Source organism: Aplysia californica, unplaced genomic scaffold, assembly GCF_000002075.1.
Source record: "Aplysia californica isolate F4 #8 unplaced genomic scaffold, AplCal3.0 scaffold00777, whole genome shotgun sequence".
Classification (NCBI taxonomy): Eukaryota; Metazoa; Mollusca; class Gastropoda; order Aplysiida; family Aplysiidae; genus Aplysia; species Aplysia californica.
The window spans coordinates 192,234-218,920 of NW_004798047.1; the positions used below are offsets into that span (position 1 = coordinate 192,234).

The window sequence follows — 26,687 nt, forward strand, 5'->3', positions numbered from 1 at the left end:
ATGTGTGTGTGTGTGTGTGTGTAAGTGTGTGCGTTTATGGGGGGCGTTGTTGGAGGAGTTCGGTGAATTTATTAAACTCCAACAAGGAAAAAACCATTGGTGTAGAATAAACAACACACTATTCACCATTTTCAGATCTTGAGGTCTGTGGCGTTGGGTGCACTGCCAGCTATTGCTGGACAACTAAGCATTCAGGCCTAACAAATTAATCACCGCTTTTGCCATTATGCACAAATGAAAGGTTCAGCAAAGTAAGAAAGTGACAGGAATTGGTGGCTTGGGAAATGCTAAAAAAAAAAGGAGTTTGAGTGCCGGGAATGCATCATGTATGTATGCAAATTTTGATCTATTTTTTTCAGGTTCTGCTACAACACTGGCAAGACTTGTGGGGGGGGAAAAAGACCAATTTTAACCTAGTCTCAATTACTTTGGTTAATGTCGCTTTAAGTTTTTCTTGGGCATCAGGTTAAAGACAAGTGACTGCAGTCTAAGTGATTGTGTGTCTATAATTATTATAACAATGCGTATAGAGGTTCCAGAGTTGCACATCTTTTTGATGATTATTGATTCAACTTCAGTTTCAGATTATATATCATCATTTGTATTTCAGATTAAAAGGGTTGGTTTACTTGTACCCTCCAAAGTCATAATCTTCCCCAAGATCAAGATCTAGTCTAGATATCTAGATCTAGATTTTAGTCTAAACATGATTCTGGTCCCAAACTCAGAATCTCACCTCTGTACTCTGACTCAACTTCGAAGACGCAGGGATCACTAAACAAATTCATCTTTGGAATAACACCGAAATATTTATTCTTGAATCACAATCATCAGTCTGATTATTCCAAGGGCCGTTGTGTCCAAGGCCTAGACCTATATTATATTAATTAATAATAAAAGATAGAGGCTATGACGCAATGACATGATTCTCGGATCATCGGCGAATTACTAGACTTATCATTGCGAGATATAATTTGTGTTAGATCTAGATCTAGATCTAAGTCTAGATTCTTAGATCTAGACTCTAGATCTTGATCTAGAAAATCTAGAATCTAGATCTAATATAGATCTAGAATCTAGATAGAATATATATATATATATATATATATATATATATAAGACCGTTGACCTCTCATGACTGTTGGGTAAAGAGATCAGCCGATGCGGATTTTGAAGATTATATTGACTTTGGGGCATATTACACAGTCAACAAGTTACTAGGCTACGTTCATTTTCCAAAACAGAAAAACGCAGAATCACGTTTTATGTTTATATTGTTGTGACAATTCGCGCCAAATGCACTTTTACTTGTAATTGTGCTCTATATGAAAGGTGAAGCTGAAAGAGATAGCCTAGAGCAAACTTGAACTTCCGTTAGCCTTTATGTGAAATGACTTACCTACTTCAGCTCTGTGCACCGAAAACTGTTTGAAACACGATTCGTAAATCCTTTACGATGTGGAGGAAGAGGGTAGATCTAAAACGTAGAGCAATGTAAGCGACCCAAAGCTCGACTGACTGACTCCCCTGCTCCTGCTAGCTGCTTGCTCTCCGACAGAGCTATTGATTGAACTCTTGACCTCAACCCAGCTGATCTGGAATATGGTGGTTATTCGCACGATTTGTGTCAAAAAGCTGCGAGAGTATTAACCTTGGTTTAACAAGGTTTCCATAGTGAGTCTAGGCTAACATTTATGTTTAGAACACTTTTTGGGCTTTTTTCTGTCTGCAATCGACAATAACCCATGTCAAACCTAAAATCAACTAATAGTTTTCTTTATTTTATTATTATTAGGTTCTTGCTTTTTTTCTTGACAAACATTCACGTCCAACTTTTACCTTAATCGCAAATATGTGGTAATAAAAATAGTAATAACAACATCTTGTGATAGTTCCCCTAATTCCAATGTAATGGATTCTTGTATTCGGATTTTTTAAAATAGAGAATAATCCATATATTCTTTTGACAGAGATGCATGCATTAGATTGTTACGTCTTGTACAAGTGTAGGGATGGGGTTGGGTTCTTGCCTATAATTTATTGTTAAATGTGTTCCAGATAATCTAGGTGGCCGTTGAACGTGAATACAAATTATATAAAATACTGTGTCTTAGCCTACTATTATTGTTTAAGCTTATGACAAATTCCGGCAAAAATCACAATTAATGTATGTGTGTGTGTGTGTGTGTGTGTGTGTGTGTGTGTGTGTGTGTGTGTGTGTGTGTGTGTGTGTGTGAGAGAGAGAGAGAGAGAGAGAGAGAGAGAGAGAGAGAGAGAGAGAGAGACGCGACATTTTGCTTTCCATGTTGAGGGCGCAAAGCGGCTATCGCGCACGACCTAAGCTGTCTGAGTATCCGATAGCTAGCGCCCGACTCGTCGCCTCACAAACGCGTTTGTTTTCAGGGGACGAGTCATTAAAATTAGGGCGATCGCCCCCAACGTAGGCTTTCTTAGTTCCGGGATTGAGAAGACTTAGCCCCCGACCCGACCTGATTCCATCCACAAACGGCACCCCGTATAACATGCATGATATGAATACACATGGCCTATAATTTGTTGAGTTTGTGGTGGTTTTCCTTCGAATCCATTCGTGTGCGAACGCCTCCATTCCTAAAGGAAACCCAAAATACAAGTGTGTGTGTGTGTGTGTGTGTGTGTGTGTGTGTGTGTGTGTGTGTGTGTGTGTGTGTGTGAGTGTGTGTGTGTTTGCCTTACTTCTTGCGGCAACACGAATTGTGGACAACTGATTCCGTTATAGCTAGCCTAAGAGTGAGTCTGATCGGAAACGTGTTCTTGACTTTTTGAATTGCCGGGTAGCAAAACAAATTACAAAACTACAATCATGGTATTTATGTACAAATGTTAATGTGGATTATCCAACGTGTGCATTTATTCATTCCAACTGCTTCAGTCAGAGCAAAGACGTTGCTTCAAAACAAAAATTAGAAACGCCCTTTCTAAGGGACATAACAAGCTTTTTGTATCAACACTGTATATTGTTTAAACAGTGTAGCCTCCCCTATTACAGTTAGTCAAAAGATCATACTATTTTATAGTACTAGATAATACAAAAGATCTGAGATTCACCAATGATGGGGCACTTAATTTGCACTGAAAGTGAACAACAAGTGAAAATTAACCACAACGTCATAAATAATGAAAGCAAAAAAGTAGGGTTTAAACAATCAAGAAAAATAAAAACCAAATTCATGACTATTTACACCAGTGACAAAAAAAAAGAAACAACAAAAAACAATCCATTGCTAACAGAAAACAAGTACATTGAAAAAGTAAAAGAATATATACATATTTGGGACAAACAGAGAACAAAAAGAATATGGCGAACAATCAGAAAGACAAATGCGGCTTGGGGTTGCTTTGGAAAATACAGGGAAATACAGGGCTATCAATATTGAAAATATGACCGTGCTGTTTTTGTTAATGCCTTTTCATGCTCCAATTATTCTAATGTATAGGCAAAAAGTTCGTTTGGCTTTTGTTGAGAAGGCGATATAAATTTAATGGTTCGTCTCTACTTAATAAAGTGATCACAGAGTTAAATTCTGCTCCCAACCACAGTCTAGGCCTAACTGGAAATGTGAGAATATGACTATGACCTTTGCAATTCGTTGTTCTAACACTTTCATAACTTTAGCATATTATTTTATTACAGTTCAACAGGGGCTTATTAATACAAGCGCCGTTCTCAACTTTTCTCAGTCAGATTGTGTTTTCTCATTTATCTATGTCAAGATTGTTATCCTACTCCAAATACAACATACATTTTACGTGCTTTATCACAGAAAAGAATGTGAGTAGGCTCTACAGTATTTCAACTATAGCAAAAAGCCATGGATATTTGTTCGTGTGTATTACATTTGTGTTAAATTTTTACCCCCCCCCCTCCCTTCTCTTTCGCGTGACCTCTCTGAAATAAAAAATATAAGCTTATCTCTCTATCCCTCTGGTGTGTGTGTGTCTGTAGACTATATCTGCATGCATGTTTGTGTGTGTGTGTGTGTGTGTGTGTGTGTGTGTGTGTGTTTGGGTGTGTGTGTGTATGTGTGTGCGTGTCTGTGAGTGTGTGTGCGTGTATGTTTATTTGTGTGTGTGTGTGTGTGTGCGTGCGTGTGTGTGTGTGTGTGTGTGTGTGAATGTGTGTGTGTGAGAGTGTATGTGTGTGTGTGTGTGTGCGTGTGTACACGTTCATGATAATAGATAGGTAGAATTTGTAAGGGTTTAACGACTCTATCGATATCAACACTGTTAGCCGAAAGGACCGATTCAAATGTGAAATGGGAAACATTCATGTAAAGTGTCTTTCCCGAGGACACAACGTATTGGACCCAGCTGAGAGCCCCCGAGCCCGCAATCTCACGATTACGAGTCCTGTAGCATAACCACTAGCACTCACTGACTAGCAGGCTTTCGATGCTACATAGATAGATAGATAGATAGATAGATAGATAGATAGATAGATAGATAGATAGATAGATAGATAGATAGATAGAGAGAGAGAGAAAGAGAGAGAGAGAGAGAAGGGGGGGGGGGGGAGCATTATTATATGGGGCTTCTAGTTAAAGCATGCACAAGTTAGCCACACAAAAAAAAAACAACGAAAAAAATCCAACAACTCATAAAAAATCTAGGAGGCTTTGAACTTTTACCCGCAACTAGATCTCGCTAGGAGGATTGACGTTTGTTCGCAATAGCTCACTTTCTGTATTCACCCTGAGAGCATAGCCCCGCCCAGAGAGATCCGAGAGAGAAAGAAAGAGAGAGAGAGAGAGAGAAAGAAAGAGAGAGAGAGAGAGAGAGAGAGAGAGAGAGAGAGAGAGAGAGAGAGAGAGGGGAGTCATTTGAAAAATGTAGCCTAGTCAAGATATCGAATGAATAAGAAGTAAAAAAAAACACAAAAAACCACGCACCCAAAAAAACAACAAACAAGACAATATAGCAACACTGTCCCACCTAGTGCCCCACCCATTTTCCTAACAATAACAATATTAGGTTATCATAAGAGTAAAAAACAGTTCGCTAAAAAGATTATATTAGGCTATGTTAACGTAAACGGTCTTTTTCAACACGTGGCAACTGGAGCAAGGGTGGCTGCATATTTTATGCGGGTTAATTTGCGGCATATTATTAGTATTATGGCTATGGCATCACAATTACAGAAAGTTCATGCTGCAGGTAGATCGAATCTATGTTTTCACGGGCAAAATCAATTTTTATAGGTACGGAGTTCAGGGTGAATATTGAAATCAACATTTCGATAAGAGTACATGTATGGAATTTAGGCAGTCGAACTAGTCGGCAATATTACTGCTTGACAGGAATAAAGACCTAGGCCTTCCTGCCCCCCCCCCCCTCCTTTGTCGTTTGTTTTAGTAGAGTTTTTTTTTACCGCGCTCGCAACTTTTTGTCCCTTAACAAACAAACAAACAAAACCAAAGATAGCCTAACCCATACAGAAGACACCAAGACTGATAAACTGATAACAGAACTGACAATCAAACTTCAGTTTCAAGGTGTGTTTTTTATTTGACGAGGGCAGGTTAAATCTTTTAGAACCGCATGGTTTCAGATTCAGAAGTAGCCTATTTCGTTCACGTTGAGTCTTGTTCTTTGTGTTGTGATAAATATATAACGGGACAAAGAACAGCAGAACACAAAGAAGTCCCAAGTTCAGTGGCGGGCTGCTCGTATTTATCGCCCTTCGTAGATCGGGAAATTCCGTAGTTTGACGGGAATAAACGAGCATGAATAAATAGGGCAATGAGCATTCTGGGGATGACGTAGTGCAGATTCACACACAGAGAGACCCAGCAGCTGAAATAAGCATAAATCCTCTTACTCGCAGCGTCGAATTCATCTGAGCGCCTGGGTGTGGTATGTATTAACATTTGTCCCTCTTATAAAATTACTTTTGTTTCAAATGATGCTCTGACGAGCTAGAATTTGGCGTTTTCGTGGTGTGTTTTGGTTGTGTTTTTGTTTTGTTTACATCCTGCAAGGTCAGCGCCTGCGCAGAGGGCTCCGATCGAGTGTATCTCAGCTGTTTCACACGGATCACCGCCAAATTATACAACTTCCGAAACAGAGTACACGGAACAGGGATACATAAATTTGGGAATTAAGTGTAGATGAGTATTTTTTGTCGAAAATGATTCATTCAATAGTTCATAATTATACTTACCTTATTTGAAAGATAATATGTGAAGAGATAACCCATTGATAATGCCAAGGAATGACCAGCAGTATAAAGCAATGGATTCCAAGATGGGATGTATTCTCTGAATGATCAAAATATTGACTTTGCGCCTGAGAGGAGGATTGAACATGGCGACCGTCACGCAAGGAACACAAAGGACTGCTATTTCACAAAGGACCAGTGTCCGCATGTTCTGAACTGGGAATTAATTTCCTTTTGCATATTTTTGTTTAGCACTAGTATATCATACAGAATCGGAATGTGGACTTAAGTTGCCTTTGTTATTCAGCACAAGGGATTTCCCCCCGTCCTCTCTATGAACAAGGTTTCTCATGAGTATAAAAAACAGAAGAAAGAAAAAGAAAGAAACCATCCGCATGTTGACGCGCTAAGAAATTAACAGGCCACCGAGGAAGTTGTGAACGATATTCACTTCATTTTGCTGTCGGCTGCTGTGAGAGGTAAACCGTGTTTTGATGTCAGCTGCTACTGTCACAATCAGCATTATGCCTGTCAGACACCATGGGAGCATCAATGCAAACTGGATAAGTAAGTAAAGTTGGTTGTCAAGTAGATTAGTATTCACTAGAATCTAGAAGATATATAGTGACACTAGGCCTGCTGTTAGTGGCACTGGTAGATCTACTAGCAAGTACGTTCAGAGCTCTTGAACTTAGATTAGAATACACCTATTACTCCTTGGAGATGAAAATTGAATGAAGGAGGAGGGAGGTTGAGTTGGTCTTTGTTGTTGTGCTTTGTGCAATGGCTGAATGGCCATTGAAAAGGAAAAGGTTGCGTAGTAGCCTACTTAGTTTGTACAGTACAATGATAATCTTAGACTCTACTAGACTAGATCTAGAATCTCGATCTAGATCGAGATTCTATTGTGATAATTTCGCCTATTTGTCCATCATGCTGTACTGTCTGTATATGATGCGATGCTATATCCAATCACCAATTATATGCGCCACTGCCAATAGTCTGTCATATATATAAGGCCGGCACTATTTCTCCGAACGTTCGGGAAAATAAAGCTGGGCACTATTTCTCCGAACGTTCGGGAAAATAAAGCTGGGCACTATTTCTCCGAACGTTCAGGAAAATAAAGCTGGGCACTATTTCTCCGAACACTCTGAAATATCATCCTTTCCCCCAAATTTCGGATATTATATAGATCTATAATTATAGTATGGGCCTACCAAAGATTGTTCGTATACAATATGGTTCAATCGGTCCAAAAAATGTCCGCCGTAAATATTTATATAAAGAAATGCTACAATTCCAAACAGTTTTTCGCTATAGATATGACGTGTTGCCTATGAAAGGTGCTGCTTTTAAACGTAATGTGTTGTGTTCACTCGTGTGCTGTCTAGATCTAGATCTACGGAGGGTTATTGATAACTACACATAGAACTGGCATCTGCGTTTGTCACTGCTGCGACCAATGTACTGACACTGGCAAGCCCCTTAATGTGTGTGATTCCATAATTTACATGTAATATCCTGTACTTTTTTTTTAAAATTACGCACATTTAGGGTTAAAACTGCCAATCTTCTTCGGACAGGTGGACACACGCCCTTATTTGTTAATGTTTGTTGTTGTTTATGGGCTGTTCTAATTTTGATTTCTTTCTGTTATGAAACCTTTCTTTTTCACGTTTTTACACTCATCTAAAAATCTCATCTAGACTAGCTGTTGAAAATTTAAATAGATATAGACCCAAAAATTTGCTCCTGTGTGTGTGTGTGTGTGTGTGTGTGTGTGTGTGTATGTATGTGTGAGTGTTTGAGTGTGTCTGTGTGTGGTAGTAAGTGGAGAGTGAGGAGTGTGTGTGTGTGTTTGTTTGTTTTTCGGGCTTTATTTCAGCCTTTATTCAGTAACAGTTCAAAGTATACAAAAATAGAAACACAGGATCCATTCACTCCAGGACTCATGAGTCATTCGTCTCTTTCAGTTTCACTCTTTCATTCAATTCCCGTGTTCTCTCCCGCGGCTCATCCCCGTCCGCATGACTTTCATACCCCACCCCATCCCTCCAGGCACACACAAAGAAAATCTCACTTGTTCCCTGCGAACCATGGACAATAATATAGGCAAAACACCGCCTGAGCTGCATTCCTTTTGTTCGTGAGCTGTGGACCAGGCCAGGGGTGGTCAGTGTCGTCGTCTTTTAGTTGCTGTCGCCTGTGGATACACTCGCACATTCTTCCTTTCACCCGCTCTTTCACTCACACTGTCTCTCCATCCACAGTTCAGCTCGTCATACGTTCAAAAGTTGCCCACTAGTTATGTTTAGTTAGTGTGTGTACATGTGCATGATGGTGGTGGGTGTGTGGTGGGTGTTACTGAAGGTTGTCTGTAGGCGGGCTTGCCATGCGGTACGTGTTCCTTCCCAGACCAGAGGCAGAGGCAGAATGAAAGTTGGCGCCGAACTCTCGCAATAAATAGGCAAAAAATCACGAGACCGGAAGCCGAAAACCGTTCGGAGAAATAGAGATCGGCACTATTTCTCCGAACGTTTGGAGAAATAGTCACTTCGTATAATATAATAATGTATTTACAGTAAAAATAATCAAAGCATTTCAGATAATAATTTACGGAAACAAAAACCCGGGTGGGCACAGCCAATCAATCAAGAGTGAAAAGTTGAGATCATTGAACTTCCCAATGCGTCAAGCTTTTCCAGTTACTTTCTTCCTTCCTCCGCTGGATCACTCTCGGTAGTAAATTGCGATCCTTTTTTAACACACGGAAAACACCGAACCGAGAGTGAGATGAAAATGCGGCTTGCGCATGTCGGCCCGTAGTAACTTCCTACTTCTGTTCTGTGCCTAGTGCTGTCTATAGTTTCTCATTGTTTATTGTGGAGTGACAGTGTCGACTGTCAATCGAGCATCGGGACAATGGCGCACCGTGGTGTCACTGAAAACGGCGGAAATTCGAGAGAAATGGTTGCAGAAAGCAAAATAAATGGAGCTGGATTGAGAAAGAAGCAAACGGTGTGCAATTTCAACGGTTCATTAGAAAATTGAACAAGCAGGGTGCTGCACTTTGCATTTTGGTGCGATTTAAAGAAATCTCGTACAGTGGCAATGATGTTGCCTCCTACAATACTGAGCTGCTTTACATTGTTGCACAAGTCCCAAGTGAAAGACATCTTTTTTTGAGATACTAGCTGGCAACAAACACTGGATTTTTAGTCACCAGACTAGGTCAAATGCTTACAGTAGTGTAACTTACAGTGTCTTTTTTTTTGTCTTTTTCAAATACATTTTAATTCAGTATGGTAAACGAATATATGACACTTTTCCCTTCCCAAAACAGAGATATTCCAAAATTATTGCCTCTGGATCTTACTGGTTTTACTCCGGCCTTTGGAGAGCGCGCGTATGCCTTCACATGAATTTCCTCCTTTTTTGAAATTCCTGAGTGGCAGCTATGGTCAAGGATCAGCCACTCTCAGGAATGAGATCACATAAGCGTTGTAAAACTCTATGAAACGGTACAATGTTTTGGCCGAGACGGAACTGCACTGAGGTGTGAACTCGCTGATACATTTGTTTTCCCCAAACTTTGTACTCACAGCTGACCTCTCCACTTAAAGTTGCATCTCTCGCTGGGTGTGTAGAGCCTTCAAGTTCGCTCCAGGCGGGATCACGTTGAACCGTGATCTCTTCCTGCCTGAACATTGCGGCAGTTGTCTTCACGCCCGAATTTGCGAGACAGACTAAATTTTAATTTGTGTAGGTGCATTGAGTCACAATGTATGGTGCGTCATGACAAAGGCGGGGGAACTTGATCAGAGATGGAAAGCTATAAATTTTGGACAGGTAAAGAGGAGGAGCTACTGGATAAGCAAAACGTGTCTTTTTTTATTTTAAAAAAATTATTTTTTTTGGTAATAGAGGGTTTTACGGCGCTCGCAACTGCATAAGGTCATATGAGCGCCAAAGGATAGGTGTCAACAGAGAAGTCTTTACAGGGAATCAGACTTAGACTGCTCGCCTCCAGCTTCAACAGCGCAAGGTCTGCTTCGACTATCAAGGCACCCCGGAAATAGCAGGTCACAAGAGAGTGACAAACATACAAAAGAAGTAGAGGAAAATGACAATAGTAAGGATCAGGAAAGAAAAAGCAGGAGTTCCCTGATGCCTCTGTGATAAGTCATCAAGGTTGACCACTCTTTGCTCGCCATATCATCATGTCATAAATCCACCCAGGGGTTACGTGGGTTCATTTTTGAGTGAAGGGACACCATTTTACTGGTTGTGGTCGTTGTTGATTCTTGCCTTGGTGCGTCGGCTAAAATCCAGTTTGCCTAAATCCAGCATTTTCCTTGCTGTCTAGCACCAGAATCTTAGGCGGAGACTACTGTAATTAGTGTAAAAATATACATGCACGCCCCATTTGGCTGATGTGCAATCAAATAAAACATCAATACTTGAAAAAGTAATGATTTAAGATGGTTGTTGTAAAGTTGAAATTTTGGGCTCTTGTGGTCTAGAGGTATGGTATTGCCTTTCATTCAATAGGTTCTGGGTTCAAAACCTGACAACGCCGTAAAATTTTGTCTCTAAAGTTTTCTCCTTTCTCCTCCTTTCCTGTTCTCTGATCCCATTCAGTCATCTGCTTTCTTCTCCACTTCTCCACTTCTCCCCCCCTCATCTGGGCTCTGACTCTTTCTGCTGCTATTCCTGGCTCCTTCTTACTGATGTCTTTCACTTTTCAGCCACACCCCTTTTCTCAGGATAGGTAAGATAGAACACACTAGCCTTCTAGGATAAGGGCAGGAGAATCGTGGAGGTCCCTTGTGCAAGTTGCATACACGTCAAAATACCCCTTAGTGGTCCTTAATTCGATAAAGAGTAGAGTAAGCTTCAGCAGCCACCTGGGCAAAATTCAAAATTAATTCACCAAACTGAAAATATGCCTTGTGCGCTCATATGGCCATATGTAGTTGCGAGCGCAGTAAAACACTTACTAAAACAAACGAAAGATTTGTTTAAAAAAGATGAAAATGAACAAGTGAACATGGGACTAGTGGAATAGGTTTTAAAAATCCCCTTTGTTACAAATATGTTCACTCTAGTTATGAGGAAGAAAGTGACTGACTCCCCTCTCTTTCTATTACAAGGGATGTGCTGAAAGAAGTTTCTGTCCTAAAAAAAACCTGAACTGCTCAGCTAAGCAGATTGATATTAGATAATGTTATGTGGTGTTGGTGGTTTAAGGGGTAGGCTGTTGAGATTGCAACTGAAAGGTCATTGGTTTAAACTGCATCAGGGACCCAACGTGCCCTAAGTAAAAAGCACTATACACAGATTTTCCTCACTTTACCCAGGTGGGAATGGTTACCCTGCTACAGACAGCTAAAGATCTTGTCAGTTTGTTAGTTAGTGTTTGAGCACTTAATCGGCTGCTTACACTATGTATGCTTCCTAGGTAGCCGAGAATGTTTCTGAGTGTTTCAAGGGGTAAATTGTAAAGTGCTTAGAGCGGACTGTTGAGAGGGGATATAATATAATACGTGTTATAAAAATGCTGTTTATTGTTATTATTGTTCATAATGTTCTAGATTGAGGAGAGGAGATATTTGTTGTTAAGTTTGGTAAACAAATTATTTTAAAAATTTAATATTCAATAAAGTTAGGGGGCTTCACAAATTGTAATGTTCCAGGCAGCAGAAGTTTTCACTTGTTGTTCTGGAGAGCTAATCTGATGGCAGTGGTATTGTGAGCCTGAGGCGAATAATTTTTTATAGAACTAATTGGCGGGAAAAGGAAGGGTGTCTCTGTCTGTATAATCTCTTTATGATTTTCATTTTTCTTTCTTCCAAAGAGGTGGTCTGGTAAAAGTTACCACTGTGTTAAAGAAGTCTCCGGTTTATTTTGAGCTCAATATTTCATACTGTACTTTTGTTGTCACACCTAACGGGGTTCTATATATGTAGCAGCCACATCTCATGAGCCGAACTGACAATTATCTCGACAAAAGATCTTTCTTTCACATGTTTGTGTATAGTTTACACCATATCTCTTGTTAGAGGCCTCAAGTATTTGCTCAGACTCTCACATTAATGGACACTTTTTTGACTGGATATAATCTCTGAAGTGGAAGGTTGAATTAGCTGGAAGGAGTATGGTGGTAAATTAGCACTGACTGGCACCAAACATACAAAAGATATAAAATTCAAGTCTTTTAACTATCTTGTATTGTGGGCTTGCAGTATAAAAATCTACACAGTGAGTGGCCCTGAAAAAAATTCCAACAACTTGTCAGCATTCCACATCTTTTGCCATTGTTGTGTATACAGTTGAATTTGCTGTGATGGCCACCTGTCCAAGACAATCACTAGTACAAATGACCACTTCCTACTTCCCCCTTGTGTTTTTCTACTGTCAAGACGTCCACCCCTCTAAGACTACTGTTTTTCTCAACAAACAGGTGGTGAGAGGGCGCTGCTGTTTCTTTACTTTCACTCTTGTTGTTTCTGTCTGTCTGTCTTACTTTTCCCCATCACTAAATGACCATTATTGTGTCAATGTGTTTCTCTTTACACAAACAAATCTCCTCAACAGTGAGTGGCCATCTAGGGCAATTTAGACTGTTTCATATTCGCTTTGCCTGGCTGTTGTGTGAAGTTTATGTACTTTGCATTTTTCTTATATTAATCGTTGAAAGACATCTTTCAGTGAGACTTAAGGGTGGGTGTCTATTGGGATTCTGGAATGAAAATTGTCTTTAAAATAGCACAGTGGATGATGTGGACCGAAAATAAAACGTTTAACTTCCTTATTAAATCTATCAGATTTTTTTTTTTTTGGTCAGTGTTTAACGGCACTCGCAACCTCACAAGGTCATATGGGCGCGCGGACACATTAAACATTTTTTCAGTTGGTAGGAAATTTTACATTTTGCCCGGATGGCGGGCAAAGCACACACTTATTTTGAACCACTAAGTGATCTTTTTAATGTGTGCAACTTGCACTCCAAGATTTTTCGCTGTTTTCCAAGAAAGCTAGGTGTAGATTTTATCTACCATAAGATCAGGGGTGTGGCTGAAAAACAGCTGTAAGAAGGAGCCAAGGAGTAGCAGTAGAAAGGTAGCAGAAAGATTGAGGGGGTCGGTGCAGAAAGTGGAGACGAAAGCAGATGACAGAACATTATTAGAGAGCGGGAAGGGATGTGAAAGGAGAAAATTTTAGAGAAGATTTGAATCCGGGACCTTTTAAAGGAGGCAAACACCTTAACCTCTAGACCACAAGAGCCCCGTCTATCAGATAGAGATGTTATAAAATCAAATGTGGTCCATAAACCTGAAAGGGATTAATCTGTGATCAAGGATGTTTCCTCCACCCTTTCTGGGACTCATCTAAGGCTCTGGGGTTTTTTTTATCCTTAAGGGGAAAAAAAGGTTTGAAAGGGTTTTATGTTTTGGTATTGATCTCATATTATTTCACATTTCTCTGAATATTGAAAGTGCTAAAAAGATTTTGTTGCTAATAACAGCAACATCAACCTACTGTGCGGATGGACTATTTATCAAGGTATCTGCCAAACAGCAGCTCTTTTGAGAAGCAGGTCTTGGTTGCCCTTAGTTGGAGGTTGCTGCTAAATGGAACTTTCTAAAGGGGGAGGGGGGGGGAGTACTCTGCCTGCTCAAGCTTAGATGGAGGTTGCTAACTGTCTTGGTTGCCGTTAAATAGACACTACTCAACTGTTGCTTTTTCAAAATTACGACTAGTTACCATGACACCTAACAGCAGTAGTATCTTTGTTACAGGAATTTAAAGGCTGACTGTTGAGAGTTCATATTATTGTCTTTGTTAAGATACAATATCGATATAAAATTTTTTATGAATTGTATTGAGATAAAAATGAATTCAAGTGGATTCACCTTTTTGCAGTCACGACTTTAAACTCTCTTTGTTCCTTAAGTACAGGTTCGAGGGGTCAATAGATAAGTATGTACAGCTTGCTCACTTTGTGAACTCAACACAAGCTGTAGATTACCTGTTCAGGAAGATGGCTTTGAGTTTATATTATGATTTTAAAATAAAATATGGAAGAAAGTAGGAAACTGAATTCGAAGTATTGTTGTGAATGATAATGAACTCCCATGCTGTTGAGAACTGGATTTCCTTCCTGATTTATTGGTACATAAATCGTGTAAAGATTTTTTCCCACCCTCTTTTCTGTTTATGTGTTCTTTATATTTGTTCATTGTCTTTCTTTCTTTCAGGCATAATGAACATGCCAAACCAAGGTGCTCGTCAGGTGTTTCTCTACGATCACGGCCGGCCTCACTGGTCACAGGGAGGACCTCTCTTCTACGACCGCAGGGTTCCCCCTCCTCCCCCGCCCCAGATGGGCAACTTTCCCAACCCACAGATCCAGGGGCCGTCCCCTCAGTGGTTGCGGGGTCCTTTCATTGGGGGACCAGGCCCTGGCCCCGGACCCAACCAGCAGCAGTTTGATGGGTTTGGGATCATCCCCTGGGGGAACCAAGGCAATCATAATTACAACAGGTAAATATATACACATACTCTTAGACACGCACGCATGCACACTCACACGCACGCACGCACACACACACACACACACACACACACACACACACACACACACACACACACACACATCACAAACACACACATACAAGCACGCACGCACTCACGAATGTAAACACACAGACACACAAACACACACACGCACACACACTCATACACACACGCACAGAAAAAAATATTAATAACAAGTTTTAGAAATGGGCAAGACAAATTTTTAAAAACCTACTGAAAAGCGACAGTGACAAATGGTCTTGAATTTTTATTAGAAGTTACATCTAATCACAATACTTTGATTTGAGGAAAATTTATGCTTGCCTCAGGTTATATTTTTGTAGGTTTAGTAATAGGAATTGTACAAAAAGTGCGAGAATCCTGGTGTGGCATTCTGAGTTGTGTTTTCACTCCTGTTGTGGCCCAATTTTGCTTGACAGCTGTATTTGGATATCAAGCAATTCTACTGCCATGTTTTATTGTAAAAAGATTCTGCACACTTATTTGATGTTACAATACCTGAAGCCACAACTCAGCTGGGCCACTATACATAATGAACAATGCTGCTGTCTGGATCTCTTTTGATTTGTGCTGTTCAGGGGTGTCCTTTATGTTATCTTCTCCAGGCACAACAATCGGCATCATCACAACAGAAATGGTGGCGCTCCAAGGAACAACCGATTGCTCGCGCTGAATGCTCGCGGCAACAACCACCGACAGCAGCACAACAACAACGACCATGAGGTAGGTCAGAAGGCTGGCATTTTATGTGAATTTGTACTGAATAAGATAATAGGGACTTAGTGTAGAATATTTTCCCTGCTTTAGTAGTCTTTGAGATTGTCTTTTTATTGAAGAGAAATGCGAAGTCCTTATTACGGAATATACTTTTGGGATTTTAAGTTTGTTTCATTCAGAACATAACTGGCTTTCATAAATGTTGTAACCAAGTTTATTTAGACCCAGCTCTAAAGAGTTTCATGTAATATTTAGAAACTTACGGATTTTACTGTTGTGTACCAGAATATGCTCTCAGGGAGTGTAGAAAAAGAAAACGTAGCAGGTCTCATGATGCTATCAAATTGATACGTGTCCGTGTCGTGTCTCATCAGGTGCGGTACTTATGTTTCAAGTGCGGGGATTACCTCCAGAACTCTCCAGAGTCTGGTGTGCACTTGTGCGATGCCGGTGGCCCACACCTGGAGCAGAGGCAGTCCCACCAGCTACACAATAACAATGGCGGAGAGCTGCAACAGCAGCAACATGAAGACCTGCAGGCCAGGCTCAGTACGTTTGTCCTTGGTTTTTCTTTTTTTTTTGAGGGGGAGGGGGGGAGGGGTTCTCATTTTTTTCTGCTCCTTCTAGTGTGCAATTGGGGAATAGAGGGCACCACTTGTAGGTTCTATTTCATTTCTTTCAGTCAGTTGTTGTTTCTGTCTGTCTGTCTTGCTTTTTCCCTGCACTCAAACTCAAAACTCTTCTCCTTCCTTGTTTTTTGCACTTTTCTTTTCAGTGTCATTGTTGTTCTCATCCGTTCCCAAAAAACATATATAGCTGTTGCTATGTTGAATTACCCACACTAAATGACTGTTATATGTTTGATGTGCTTCTCTTTGCTTAAACATGAAAACTGCTATGCACTAGAACTCATGGGTGGTTGATGGGTGCTCTGATATGGTTTTCTCCTTTCCTCTCAAAACATCTATTGTCTTTATCTCTCTTCTTTTTCTTTGTATGTTACTTTCTAGTGGAGTTTTGGCAACAACATAACCAATCTGGTTGTACGGTAATTATCTGTCTTTGTCGTCCTGCCTTTTTTCAGCATAAAACAGCTTTTTGTTGTGTAGATATGCTTCTTTTTTCACTGAAACTTTATGGATGGTTGGCAGGTGCTCTGGTGTGGTCATCTCCTTCTTTCCTATCAACCATCTGTATCGATCGTCCCCGTCTTTCATCCTTTATGACCAAAACTGAGTCAATAGTGCCGTAAAACAGCCTCTCAATCAATCAAGCAACCCCCTCCTTTTTGTGTTTGTTTCTCTCTTGTAACACCTCCAATCTTCTGCTCTTTTAAGACCTTATTGTTTTGCAAGTGCCGTAAAACTCTTACTTAAACTGAATCATCTGAAACTTGGGGGAGGGGATGATCAGAATTTTGTCACTCTCTCATTGAAAGGTTTGGGTGTTGTAGCTTCATGGGATTAGGAAGTAGAACTTCAAGCCTGCAGCCCAGTTCTTCATTTGGGGTAAGAAATAAGCTTTTGAAAATGTATAGGATTATTATTATTGCAAGTAATTGAATTTCACTTTTTCTTTCCCTCTGCAGAAGCTTTCATGGAAGAAGCCAAAGTGGCGGTGAGCTCTGATGTGAAACTGTCTCAGGAGGATATTCACAAAGTCTGTCTAGAGAGGGCCGAGAAATTCCTCTCCTTGTACAATCAGGTATGATGCTCGACTGTTCTCTAAACACAGTAGTGTTATACGTGGAAGAGTGTTTATGTGGTAGAGGTTTTTAGGTTTTTGTCTCAAGTATGTTCTACAGAAATAAAGAATTTCTTACGACAGTTTCAATAAAAAAGAGTCCAATCAGGAAAGTGAAGACATTTGAATGACTGTCTAATCAAGCATTAAATATAAATCAAAAGCTATCTGTGGTCAGTCCATCTATACAGCTGTGAATGATGGATCATTATAAAAGATTGAAAATAGAATAAAAGCAGTAGAAATGTTTTTTTTTTTAAGGAGACTGTTGAGAATTTGATGGAAAGGGGAAAAAATCAAATGAGATAGTTCTGAAAGAAGCTCAGTTGGACAGTTTGGAATCTGATGAAGCCTTATGCTTATGAATTGTACTGTGAGTAGTCGAACCTGAACTGATTGTATTTGTAAGTTTGAATTGTTTAACTATCAATCCGTGTGTAGGATTACATTTTCTTCAATCTCTTTATATATTTTTTAACCCCTTTAAAAAAAAGCCTTTTTTGTTTTTTAATAATTGTTTTTTTGCTGTGTGGTTAGTTGAACGGTGCTTCTGGTATGTCCTACTTTTTTCCTTTCCCTCTGTTTTTTGTTTCTGTCTTTCTTGTATTCCCTGAATGGCCATTAGAATGCGGATGTGCTTTTGTTTATTCAAACTACAACAGAAATTAAAACAGTCTATACATTGTAGTAATGAATAATTGAATGCTTGGGTACTTCATAATTTGATAGAATAACAATCTTGTGCTAATGAGTAAGTGCTGTGAAATGTCCAGCCCGAGATGATTTTCATATTGTGCTTGTAAATTGATGTTGTATAAATGCCTTACCCTGTTTAGGATTACATTTTTTGGTTTTGGTGATTGGGGGTGATTAGAGGGCACCAATGGAAGGTACTGACTAGTTTTCATTGTTTTTGTTGTTTTTATCTTACTTTTCCGGGACACTAGATGGCTGTTCTTGTGTCAGCAGGTTTCTGTTTATTCACACAGTGGATGGTTGGTAGATTCTCTAGTATGGTTTGCTCCTTTTTCCTATCGAACACCTGTCGTCCTTATCTCTCATTCTCTTTATTTTGCCTTTGTTACCTCTAACACCTCTAATCTTCAGCACTTATTTGACGTGGGTGATTGGCGGATGCTCTGGTGTGGTTTGCTTCTTCTTTCCTATAAAACGTCAATCGTCTTTATCTCCCCTTCTTCTTTTTTGTGTTTGTTTCTCTGGTAACACCTCTAATCTTCGGCACTTTTATGACCTTTCTTATTGGGGTGCGAGCACTTGCTAAAACTAAAAAGCACTTTTTTGACCTGATTGTGTTGCAAGTGCTGCAAAACACTTTCTAAAACAAAAAATACCTCTTCTCTTTTTTTGTGTCTGCTACTCTTTAGTAACACCTCTCATCTTTGGCACTTTAAACGTGACCCGATTGTGTTGCAATGCTGTAAAACTCTTACTTAAACAAACACACTACTCTAACGAATACATTTTTTTTTCCATTTCAGCTGCAGAATGAGCAATTGTCAATACAGGAGCAGCAGGAGAAGCTGGAGGCCCAGCGGAAGGAGCTGGAGAAGCGAGACGGAGAGCTGGCTGCTCTGCAGACACAGCTAGAGGACGACCGCAGCAAGCTTCTCAAGGAGTGCAAGAAGGAGAGGGAGGAGATTGCTCGCAAGTGGCAGGAACTGAAAGATGAGATCTCACGCATGGAAGAAATGCACACAATGCAAAAGGTATGGGGGGGTTCTGTTTTGTTTTTGTTTTTTCTTGCAATTCTTTCCCTGAGCCGTTACCAAATCCTTATCATTGTCTTCAATTTTTGTAAGGAAGAAAAACCCAAAACTGAAAATACGATGCTCGATTTTTATGGATGACAGCTTGGTTTTGGGAGTAAAATGTTTTTCGTAGTTCAAAGAAAAAGACTAGAGGAAGTTTTTAATTAGTTCATAGCAAAAACCTGTCTCCATTTAATTGTATTTATGATAGATAGCAGCATTTTTCTTAAAAACTGTATCAACTGGTTTTTTTTTTATAGCACTGGAGTTCTTGCCACCCTTGCTTTCAGTGACAGTCCCTTTCCTACTCTTTGAAAACGATATATCATACTGTTTCCTGGTGTTTATGTGTATTCGTTTTTGGTTTTACTATTTTCCAAACTATGACATGCCTCGGAATGTTCTTGAAAGTAATTTCTCTTCATACACCCAGGAAACTGTTTTGGTGTTTGCCTTCTGTATCAAAGCTTTTTCTTTTTCCTCATCACTGGGGCTGATAAGTTCTCAAGGAGACTTGCGTGCCTGCTGATGATTAAAAGGAACAAAAAAGAAAAAAAAAATTAGGGATTCCCTTATCTCAATTTGTGGCTGCATTGTGTCATAACATAACTTTTGGTTTTGAAAATTTAAACCAAAGTGTGAGACAGACAAAAAAATAAGTTCATCCATGTTTTTTCATTTTATAGGGTAGAATTCGTCTTGATGTTGGTGGAAGTGTGTTCACAACTTCAAGGTTAACCCTGACCAAAGATGCAGACTCGATGTTGGCAGCCATGTTCAGCGGACGTCACCATGTAACTCAGGAGGAGGACGGTACGGTCTTTATCGACCGAGATGGCACACATTTCAGGTAAGGTAGTCGGTGGTCTTCATGCTTCTACAGCTAATTGCTGGTCATAACACGTCAGTTTATAGACTTTACAAACTGCTCTTTTGTTAGAATATCATAGCTGTCTCAAGAAAAAGGAAAAGGTGCAGCTGCATTTTTGACTTTGCTGTACTGCTGTACAGAGTGAAAATGAAAAAATCATCACTTACTTTTTTTTTACTTGAAAAAGTGGCGAAATGAAGTTCTCAATTGAAGCTTGTTTTTAAAATTTTTTTTTAATGGGTCTTAAAATAAAAGTTTTGATTTGTGGTCTGCAGCAAGACAAACGCGACATAAGCTTTTAACAGAAAAAAAAGTAATGAATGTTGTGCTTTGTTTTCAGATACATCTTGAACTATTTGAGAGATGGAGGTGTCAACCCTGATGGGTTGCCGCGGGATCGCCAGGTGCTGAGAGAGCTGCGGAATGAAGCTGTCTACTTTCAGTTGAATGGGCTTGTCCAAACCATTGAAAAGTTCTTGTAGGATGAATCTGTTTGTCTCCCGACCTGCCGGAGTAATGAGGGGTCTTTGCGCCCGTCGAGTCGACCCAAGTGACTTGCAGAAGTCTCCCTCGGAGCCTGTGCTTTTTCGGATAGCTGCTTCTTTCCCCGTGGGTGTGTGTTTGCCTGCTACCCATCAAGCCTAGTGCAAGCTGCGCCGCTGAAAGAAGGAGTAGAGCAGATACTTTACTACTAGCACTCTGTGTGTGTGGTGTGTGATGTTGTAGTACTTCAGGAGAAATATCAGTGTATTTTTTTTCCCAAGTCTTACTAATGATTGCCTTTGGCACTTCCCATGTGGTTGTTGTGGTATTATCCTGCACAGCATTTGATAAATGTCTTTTCTCTTTTAGCCATATTTTTAAAACTAAGGCACTACTTCACTTGCTCATATAGTGACCACCTGTGTTTAGTAATTTTAGACTTCACTACACAAGGAATTCTTTGACATGATTGACAATCTGTCATAATGAAATGTTAATTTTCTTCATACCTTGGGAAAATTTTTAAGATGTATGTTTAGTTAGTTTAGTACATAAGAAAAATGAAATTTTATGCATGGTTTCAAAACGTTATTTAGATTGGAGACTTGTCCTGAAGTAACACATTGATGGAGTCTGTGCTTAGTTGATTGCAATGGTAGCTAGGTGTGACGACTACTATTACCCCATTCCCATTCCCTCACTGACAGCTAAAGTATGATGTTTCATCTGTAAAATCGAAATTTTTCCACTTATTTTTTTTTTCCTTCTTCTCATTTGGGCTGTTTTCCTTTTATTTCTTCTTTTATTTTATTCTAGTTCCTTTGCAGATGTTATTTCTCAAGTGGTGAAAATTTTATGACTGTTGTAAAGACAATACTTTTTCTGCTCTTGCACTTGTTTGTCTTGTGTCCATATTGTCTTGGTTGTGCTGACGCTGATCTGTACAGACCTCAGCACCCATCGCTGCTGTTCTCTCCTATCTTTGGCCACTGTGCTGTTTCTCCGTGTTGACTTCAATGTGAGTGAGTTGACTGTTATGTACTATGGTCTACATTACTATCAGGCACTTTGCCGCCTCTCGTCTCCTTGTGGGTCTGTCTGCTGATCTGCATCATGCCCAAATCATTCCCCTTTATGGTTTTAGAGAAATTTTCTGTTTGTTATTCTGGGCTCTAACGTTGTTGTTATGTCAGGGTTATATTTTATTTTTAAAACTTTTTGTCAGTTATCCAGTGCTTCGTTGACCTCAAGAGGAGAATGTATCTCTCTTCTTTTGTTTCTCTGTGTTTGGTCCCCATGTCCTGCTCTCATTTCTCTGTCACACCGCAGTTGACTGCCGTGATGTGAGGGTGGGGGGATGGCCTGTGCTGTGGCTGTCCTTGTGCTGCGCTTTGTTTCATGTGATATTGTAGCATCCAAAATCCATATTCATGTTTTGCCATCAGGAGGCACTCTATAATAACCATGAAAAGACTTTGATCTTTTATTTTGTTTTAAAAAACAACATTTTAAATCGTTATTTTTACTGCATGCATTTGTAAACGGTGGCGGTCGTGTTAAAAATAATCTAGCTCGGTATTTTCATCTTTATGAACTGTCTTTTAAAGGATTATAGATTTTCTCTCTGTCTTTGAAGACATATACTCTTTTAACCGTTACTATATACATATATATGAATCTTGTAAATTAACTAGATCTAGTGGCATCTGTATTGTGAGCTATTTGCAATCAGAAATGACTTGTGTCTGGGTTTGTTTTTTTTAACCGATTTGTTGGAGAAAAAAACCTAGAGGCAACTCTTCTGCTTTTCTTTTTTCTTGTTTGAATACTACTCGGCCAAATTTCACCTGTGGAATGATAAATTTTCCTCAACCTTATCTTTCTTGTTGATATTGTAAGTAGTTGCCTTATGCCAATGCATGCTGGTTGGGTTCAGTGGTAATAGAGAAGAAAGCCAATTTGTTTTGTGGTTGTGGATTAGAGTTCCTTTTTTTTGTGGGGATTTCATTTAGTTGTTTGTTACTCGTGGCTGTTTCCCTGATTAACAATTGATTTGTTTAGCTGTGATATAATGCTTTCTTCTCTCTCTGTTTCTTTGTGAACGTTGACATCTTTCTGTTGTTTCCCCCTACCCCCACCCCTTTATTTTTTTCTTATTTCTTTATCTTTCATTTTTCCTGATTTAAATTTTGATTTATTTTGAATTTTTTCCCCCCACCCCACCCTTTCTTTCCTATGTCCATTTTATAGCATCATTTTATCTGTTGCTGATCGGTTGAAGAACAGAAAGACTTTTGTATTTCACATTTTTCATGATGCAAATTTTTCTCAGGGTTCATTGCAAGTGTTAATGTTTCACCTTCCTTTCATACAACGGACACCAAAGTGAATGAGCGTGAGCACATCGTAGTGAGGATCTTGTGAGGGTGGGATGAGGCGGACAGGGGCAGCCTCGCATGTTGCATCGAAAAGGGGGCTTTTTAGTGTGGCATGTGCCTCTAAAGACAAGGCTTTGGCCATTCCCATAACAGGGTGGTAGATAAAAAAGAACAGTAAGAGTAAATCTTTATCTCATTTACGTGATTCATTATATTAATTAAGCTTCCATCTCCTTTTGAAAAAAAAATAATTAATCAAATCAGGGATGGGTCTGGGAGCTGATTTTGAGTCCTGTTCCTTTGCCCTTCACATCATGAAAAGGGGGAAGGTTAACGTTAAGTTGGAAGTAAAGCAGCAGGGAATCTTCCCGATACAAGTCAATGCTGATACAAACCTCTTGGGTTGTGGTGGAAATACCTTGTACACATAGTCATATAAGGATTTAGAGAACTTCTTAAGCGAATCAGAGTCATTTGTTTCCTCTAATGGTGGGTGGGGTAGGTAGATTTGAAAAGTACTTCCTTTCAATATTCACTGTTTGTGGTGGACATGTATTGACATTCTATGAGTATGACACGACATGTATTGCAATGGCTCATTCTTCCAGGTGGTACTGTTGTCTTTGTCTCCACCAGTGAATACTCCAATGCTTCTCTGCAGTAAGTGACGTTGTTTTCTCAATCTTAAGAGACCCGAAAGCCGAACGGCAAAGTTGTTTTGAGAAAATATAGAGGTAAAAATGAATTGCAGGTTTTGCACTTAAAGAAATGACAGAGGTGAGGCTGTTGAGTCTTGGTATGATCTCTCTCGTGCTGTACATTGCTTGCTCCAGACGCTGCTTCTTCCGTCAGTCGAGGTTTTTGTTCCAGTATTCTCCCCTGTCCATATGTAAATACTGTCCCACCATTGGCTTTCTTCATACACTTGCTTTGGTTGCGTGTAGGGCGGTTTATATGGCTGTGTGGTTTTGATTCAAGCTTGATTTTTGCCCGTGCACCCTCACCCCCACCTGCCTGCCTCGTGTGACAGGACTTTGCTGTTGTTTGTTTGTTTCCTTGGCCTTCCAGTGATAGAGGATGTAGTGTGTGTTGTAACGTGCGACCCCCCTCGCCCCAAGCAAATATCACTTGTTTGTTGTTGTTGTTTTTTAAAACTTTATTTTTAATGCCTTTTACTTTTCAAGTTTGTTTGTGTTGGCATTGATAATCACGAATTCCATAAAACTGTTCTCTGGACTTAGTTGCTACTGCATTTGTTTTGTATGAGGTGAAATAATCCTGAACCAATCATATTATACATATATATATCTTCATTATCGTGTATTTGATAATATTTGCTATGCTCCATATACAATAGAGATTCACTCTAGTTTAGATTGAGTACCGGATTTTATTCCCTAATGACTTGTTTTATACCTTTGAGCATATTGTGCTATACTGTCGTAGACTGTTTGTTGCTATGGGTATACACACTGAAGTAACAATTTTTTTTCTTTTTCCATTTGGACCAGGTGGTTGAGACTCTCTGCCTGATGTAGAAGCGAAGAGCATCGTTTAATGAAAGGGTTCACAAAAATTGCAAACAAGTTTTCATCATTGTTATTATATTGATAAATCAATGCAGCTTTTTTCCCCCCATGATTATTTGGTACATGTAATAGATTATGCGAAAGGACCGTTTCAACCGTTTAAATCTTAATAAACTGCTTCGCATTATGGTGTGGTCTTTTGTTTCAGAAAGAGACATTTTGGTATGATGTCAATTGGCCCAAGAATCCTTTCATAAAACATGTCTCTTTGGTGACTGTGACATAAAGATACACTTCACCTCCTCCGCCCCTATTCTTGGTAGACAGCTTACTGTTGTGCTGTGTTCTTCGTGGTTTTAGAGTGGAGCCAGCCGTTAGAAAAATGGAAGTGAAAGTTACAATGGAGTAAGTTATTGTGCTGCACTTAATTTTTTATTAAGTGTTGGAGATAAAAATTGGGACTCTACTGGAAATGATATGCTTATTTTGTAGGTGGTTAGTTCTTGACATGTAAGGGAAAGACGGCCCAGTTCATATTGGTGTTGTGTACAACAAGCCAGTCCTTTGGTTTTATTTATAGCTACTCGAATTTGTGATAATTTAGTCATGTGTTGTCCTAGAGGGATGAATTAGGTTTTGACCCAGATAAATCCTATGTTGACTCAGATTACTTTTAACTAAATTGGTCTTAAGTACAAGTAAAAAATGGGTCAACTTGATACCTTGACAATAGGTTCGTGAATTTAACACTTTGCCCCCACGGGAAGGCGATCGGTGACGGAAAGAAGCCGCCCCCTTTCCCCATGGGACGCTGATCGGTGACGGTGTGATATAGCGTGTACTGCACCTGTATCCTGGTCCATGGGGATAAGTGTTGCGCGCTGTGTGGGTGGAAAGTGTTAAGGGCACTTTTGTTTTTATGATAGTTCATTTTATCTAGGTTGTATCCCTCAGCTCAGGAGGTTGAGTTCTGGGGAGAGAATAGTCTTCTAGATGTTGGGTCCTAGTGGGTTGAATACATTCTTTATTCACTTGATACCTCATATATATCTACTTCACGCAGAGAGTCGCAGGTTTTGTTGTTGTCTCTATATATTATATAGCCATAAACTATTCCAGATTCATTTGTGATTGTATTACCTTTGCTCCCTCTGATTATCCCTTATGACTGACACTAACAGTGGCGCTGCGTTGGGGCGAAGTCACCTTCTCGGTTTTTCTCTTTGCTGCATCCTCTTCTCCCAAGCTGTCCCTATTGAAGTGAATTATTGTGGCTTCTCTTAGAACTGTAATTGTTTTTGGATTCGACCAGTCACAATGTGGGATTTTTAAAAGTCGTGGTGCTTAAAGTGGTAAAAAATTTGAAGCTTTGTTATTGAATGCACTTTTTTCAGTAATCAAACATCTGTTTTGTAAAGAGACAAGGAATCGTAGAAGTTTGTCACAGCTGTTGCGTTGTCTAATTACTTTTCCTCTTTAGAGCACAAAGGGCTGAAATGAACCAAAATGTGAAATATATGACTTTGAAAAGTTCAGTTGCAGTTGGTGGTAAATTGACACCAGTGCTTTTGTGGACTGCTTTCCACATTGATCAGTCTTGATAGTTTAATTAGGGTTATTATCCGTCCATCCTCCGCTTCACCAGAAAGTTTCCACATTTTGTTGTAAATGGCGTCTTTGCTTGCCCGAGAGAAGCACCTGTTGTAGTTCAGTGCCAGCTATCTTATTGGAAATCAAACCCATCACCTCTTGGCTGTTGGCTCATGCCCTGTGACTGCTATAATTTGGGGAGGATAAGGTGCACCTGGTTTGTCCTACTTCTGTATCAGCTCTTTTGTTTTTTCAGTCTGTCTGTCTTTCTAGCTTTTTTCCCCCCAAGTGACTGTTATTGTGTTAATGTGTGCCTCTTTAACTTGACCCAAACCTGACCCCAGGGCTTTATATCTGAATTATGGCCAAAAAAGAAAAAAGTTGTATTTCTATTTCTTCTTCCTGTTTGAAAAGCCAACAGCTGGTCTGTTGTTGTGACACAGGGTAGCCCTCTACTTGTCCTCCAAGAAAGGGAAGCAAAAACAGAAAAAAAAACAAAACAAAGACTAAATAGTTTATCTTGTAATGTATTTTTGTGGTGTCCGATTGGCTCGGCTCTACCTGAGTATGTCCGACACCGATGAGTGATGTGCCTTCAAGTTCACCTTGATTCAGAGAGAGAGATTGTGAGGTTTTAAGTCTGAAGTGGGCGTTTTTTGCGCCCCGCCCCCCTTCCCCCCTTCCTCTCTGATTTGGGTGTGCACCTTATCTTCCTAAAATTATGGTACTTTACCATCTCTCTCTCCCTCCCTCCCTCCCTCCCATTCTACCAATGCTCCACAATGTGTTCAAGCTCACTCTCCCCCG

At 39.8% G+C, this 26,687-nt stretch overlaps 2 protein-coding genes across 4 annotated transcripts in view; one reads left to right on the forward strand and one right to left on the reverse strand.

Annotated features, from left to right (window-relative positions):
• Window positions 1-1,584, reverse strand: part of LOC101851300 (monocarboxylate transporter 10) — a gene marked incomplete in the record, with an annotated part of 80,446 nt that extends 78,862 nt beyond the window's left edge. The window contains 1 exon segment of the mRNA XM_013088631.2: window positions 1,400-1,584.
• A 4,200-nt stretch (window positions 1,585-5,784) lies between these two features.
• Window positions 5,785-26,364, forward strand: LOC101850038. Of its 3 annotated transcripts, none has more exons than XM_013088626.2 (8): window positions 5,785-6,763; window positions 14,461-14,746; window positions 15,379-15,523; window positions 15,892-16,066; window positions 17,106-17,221; window positions 18,760-18,987; window positions 19,716-19,879; window positions 20,241-26,364. In XM_013088626.2, the coding sequence occupies exons 1-8, from the start codon at window positions 6,691-6,693 to the stop codon at window positions 20,380-20,382; spliced, it is 1,329 nt and encodes a 442-aa protein (XP_012944080.1). In that variant the 5' UTR covers window positions 5,785-6,690; the 3' UTR covers window positions 20,383-26,364. The 3 variants fall into 3 exon arrangements, with proteins under 3 accessions (XP_012944080.1, XP_005109484.1, XP_012944081.1); XM_005109427.3 differs by having other exon boundaries at window positions 15,406-15,523; XM_013088627.2 differs by having other exon boundaries at window positions 5,785-5,892.
• Window positions 26,365-26,687: the final 323 nt, after the last annotated feature.

What these genes read in the sequence shown, in the direction of transcription:
- LOC101850038 (XM_013088626.2), top strand. Translation starts at nt 6,691, where the DNA reads ATGTCAGCTGCTACTGTCACAATCAGCATTATGCCTGTCAGACACCAT. An exon ending in TCCTCTCCTTGTACAATCAG is followed by an intron (nt 17,222 to 18,759) that starts GTATGATGCTCG and finishes TTTCCATTTCAG; the next exon opens with CTGCAGAATGAGCAATTGTC. An exon ending in CGAGATGGCACACATTTCAG is followed by an intron (nt 19,880 to 20,240) that starts GTAAGGTAGTCG and finishes CTTTGTTTTCAG; the next exon opens with ATACATCTTGAACTATTTGA.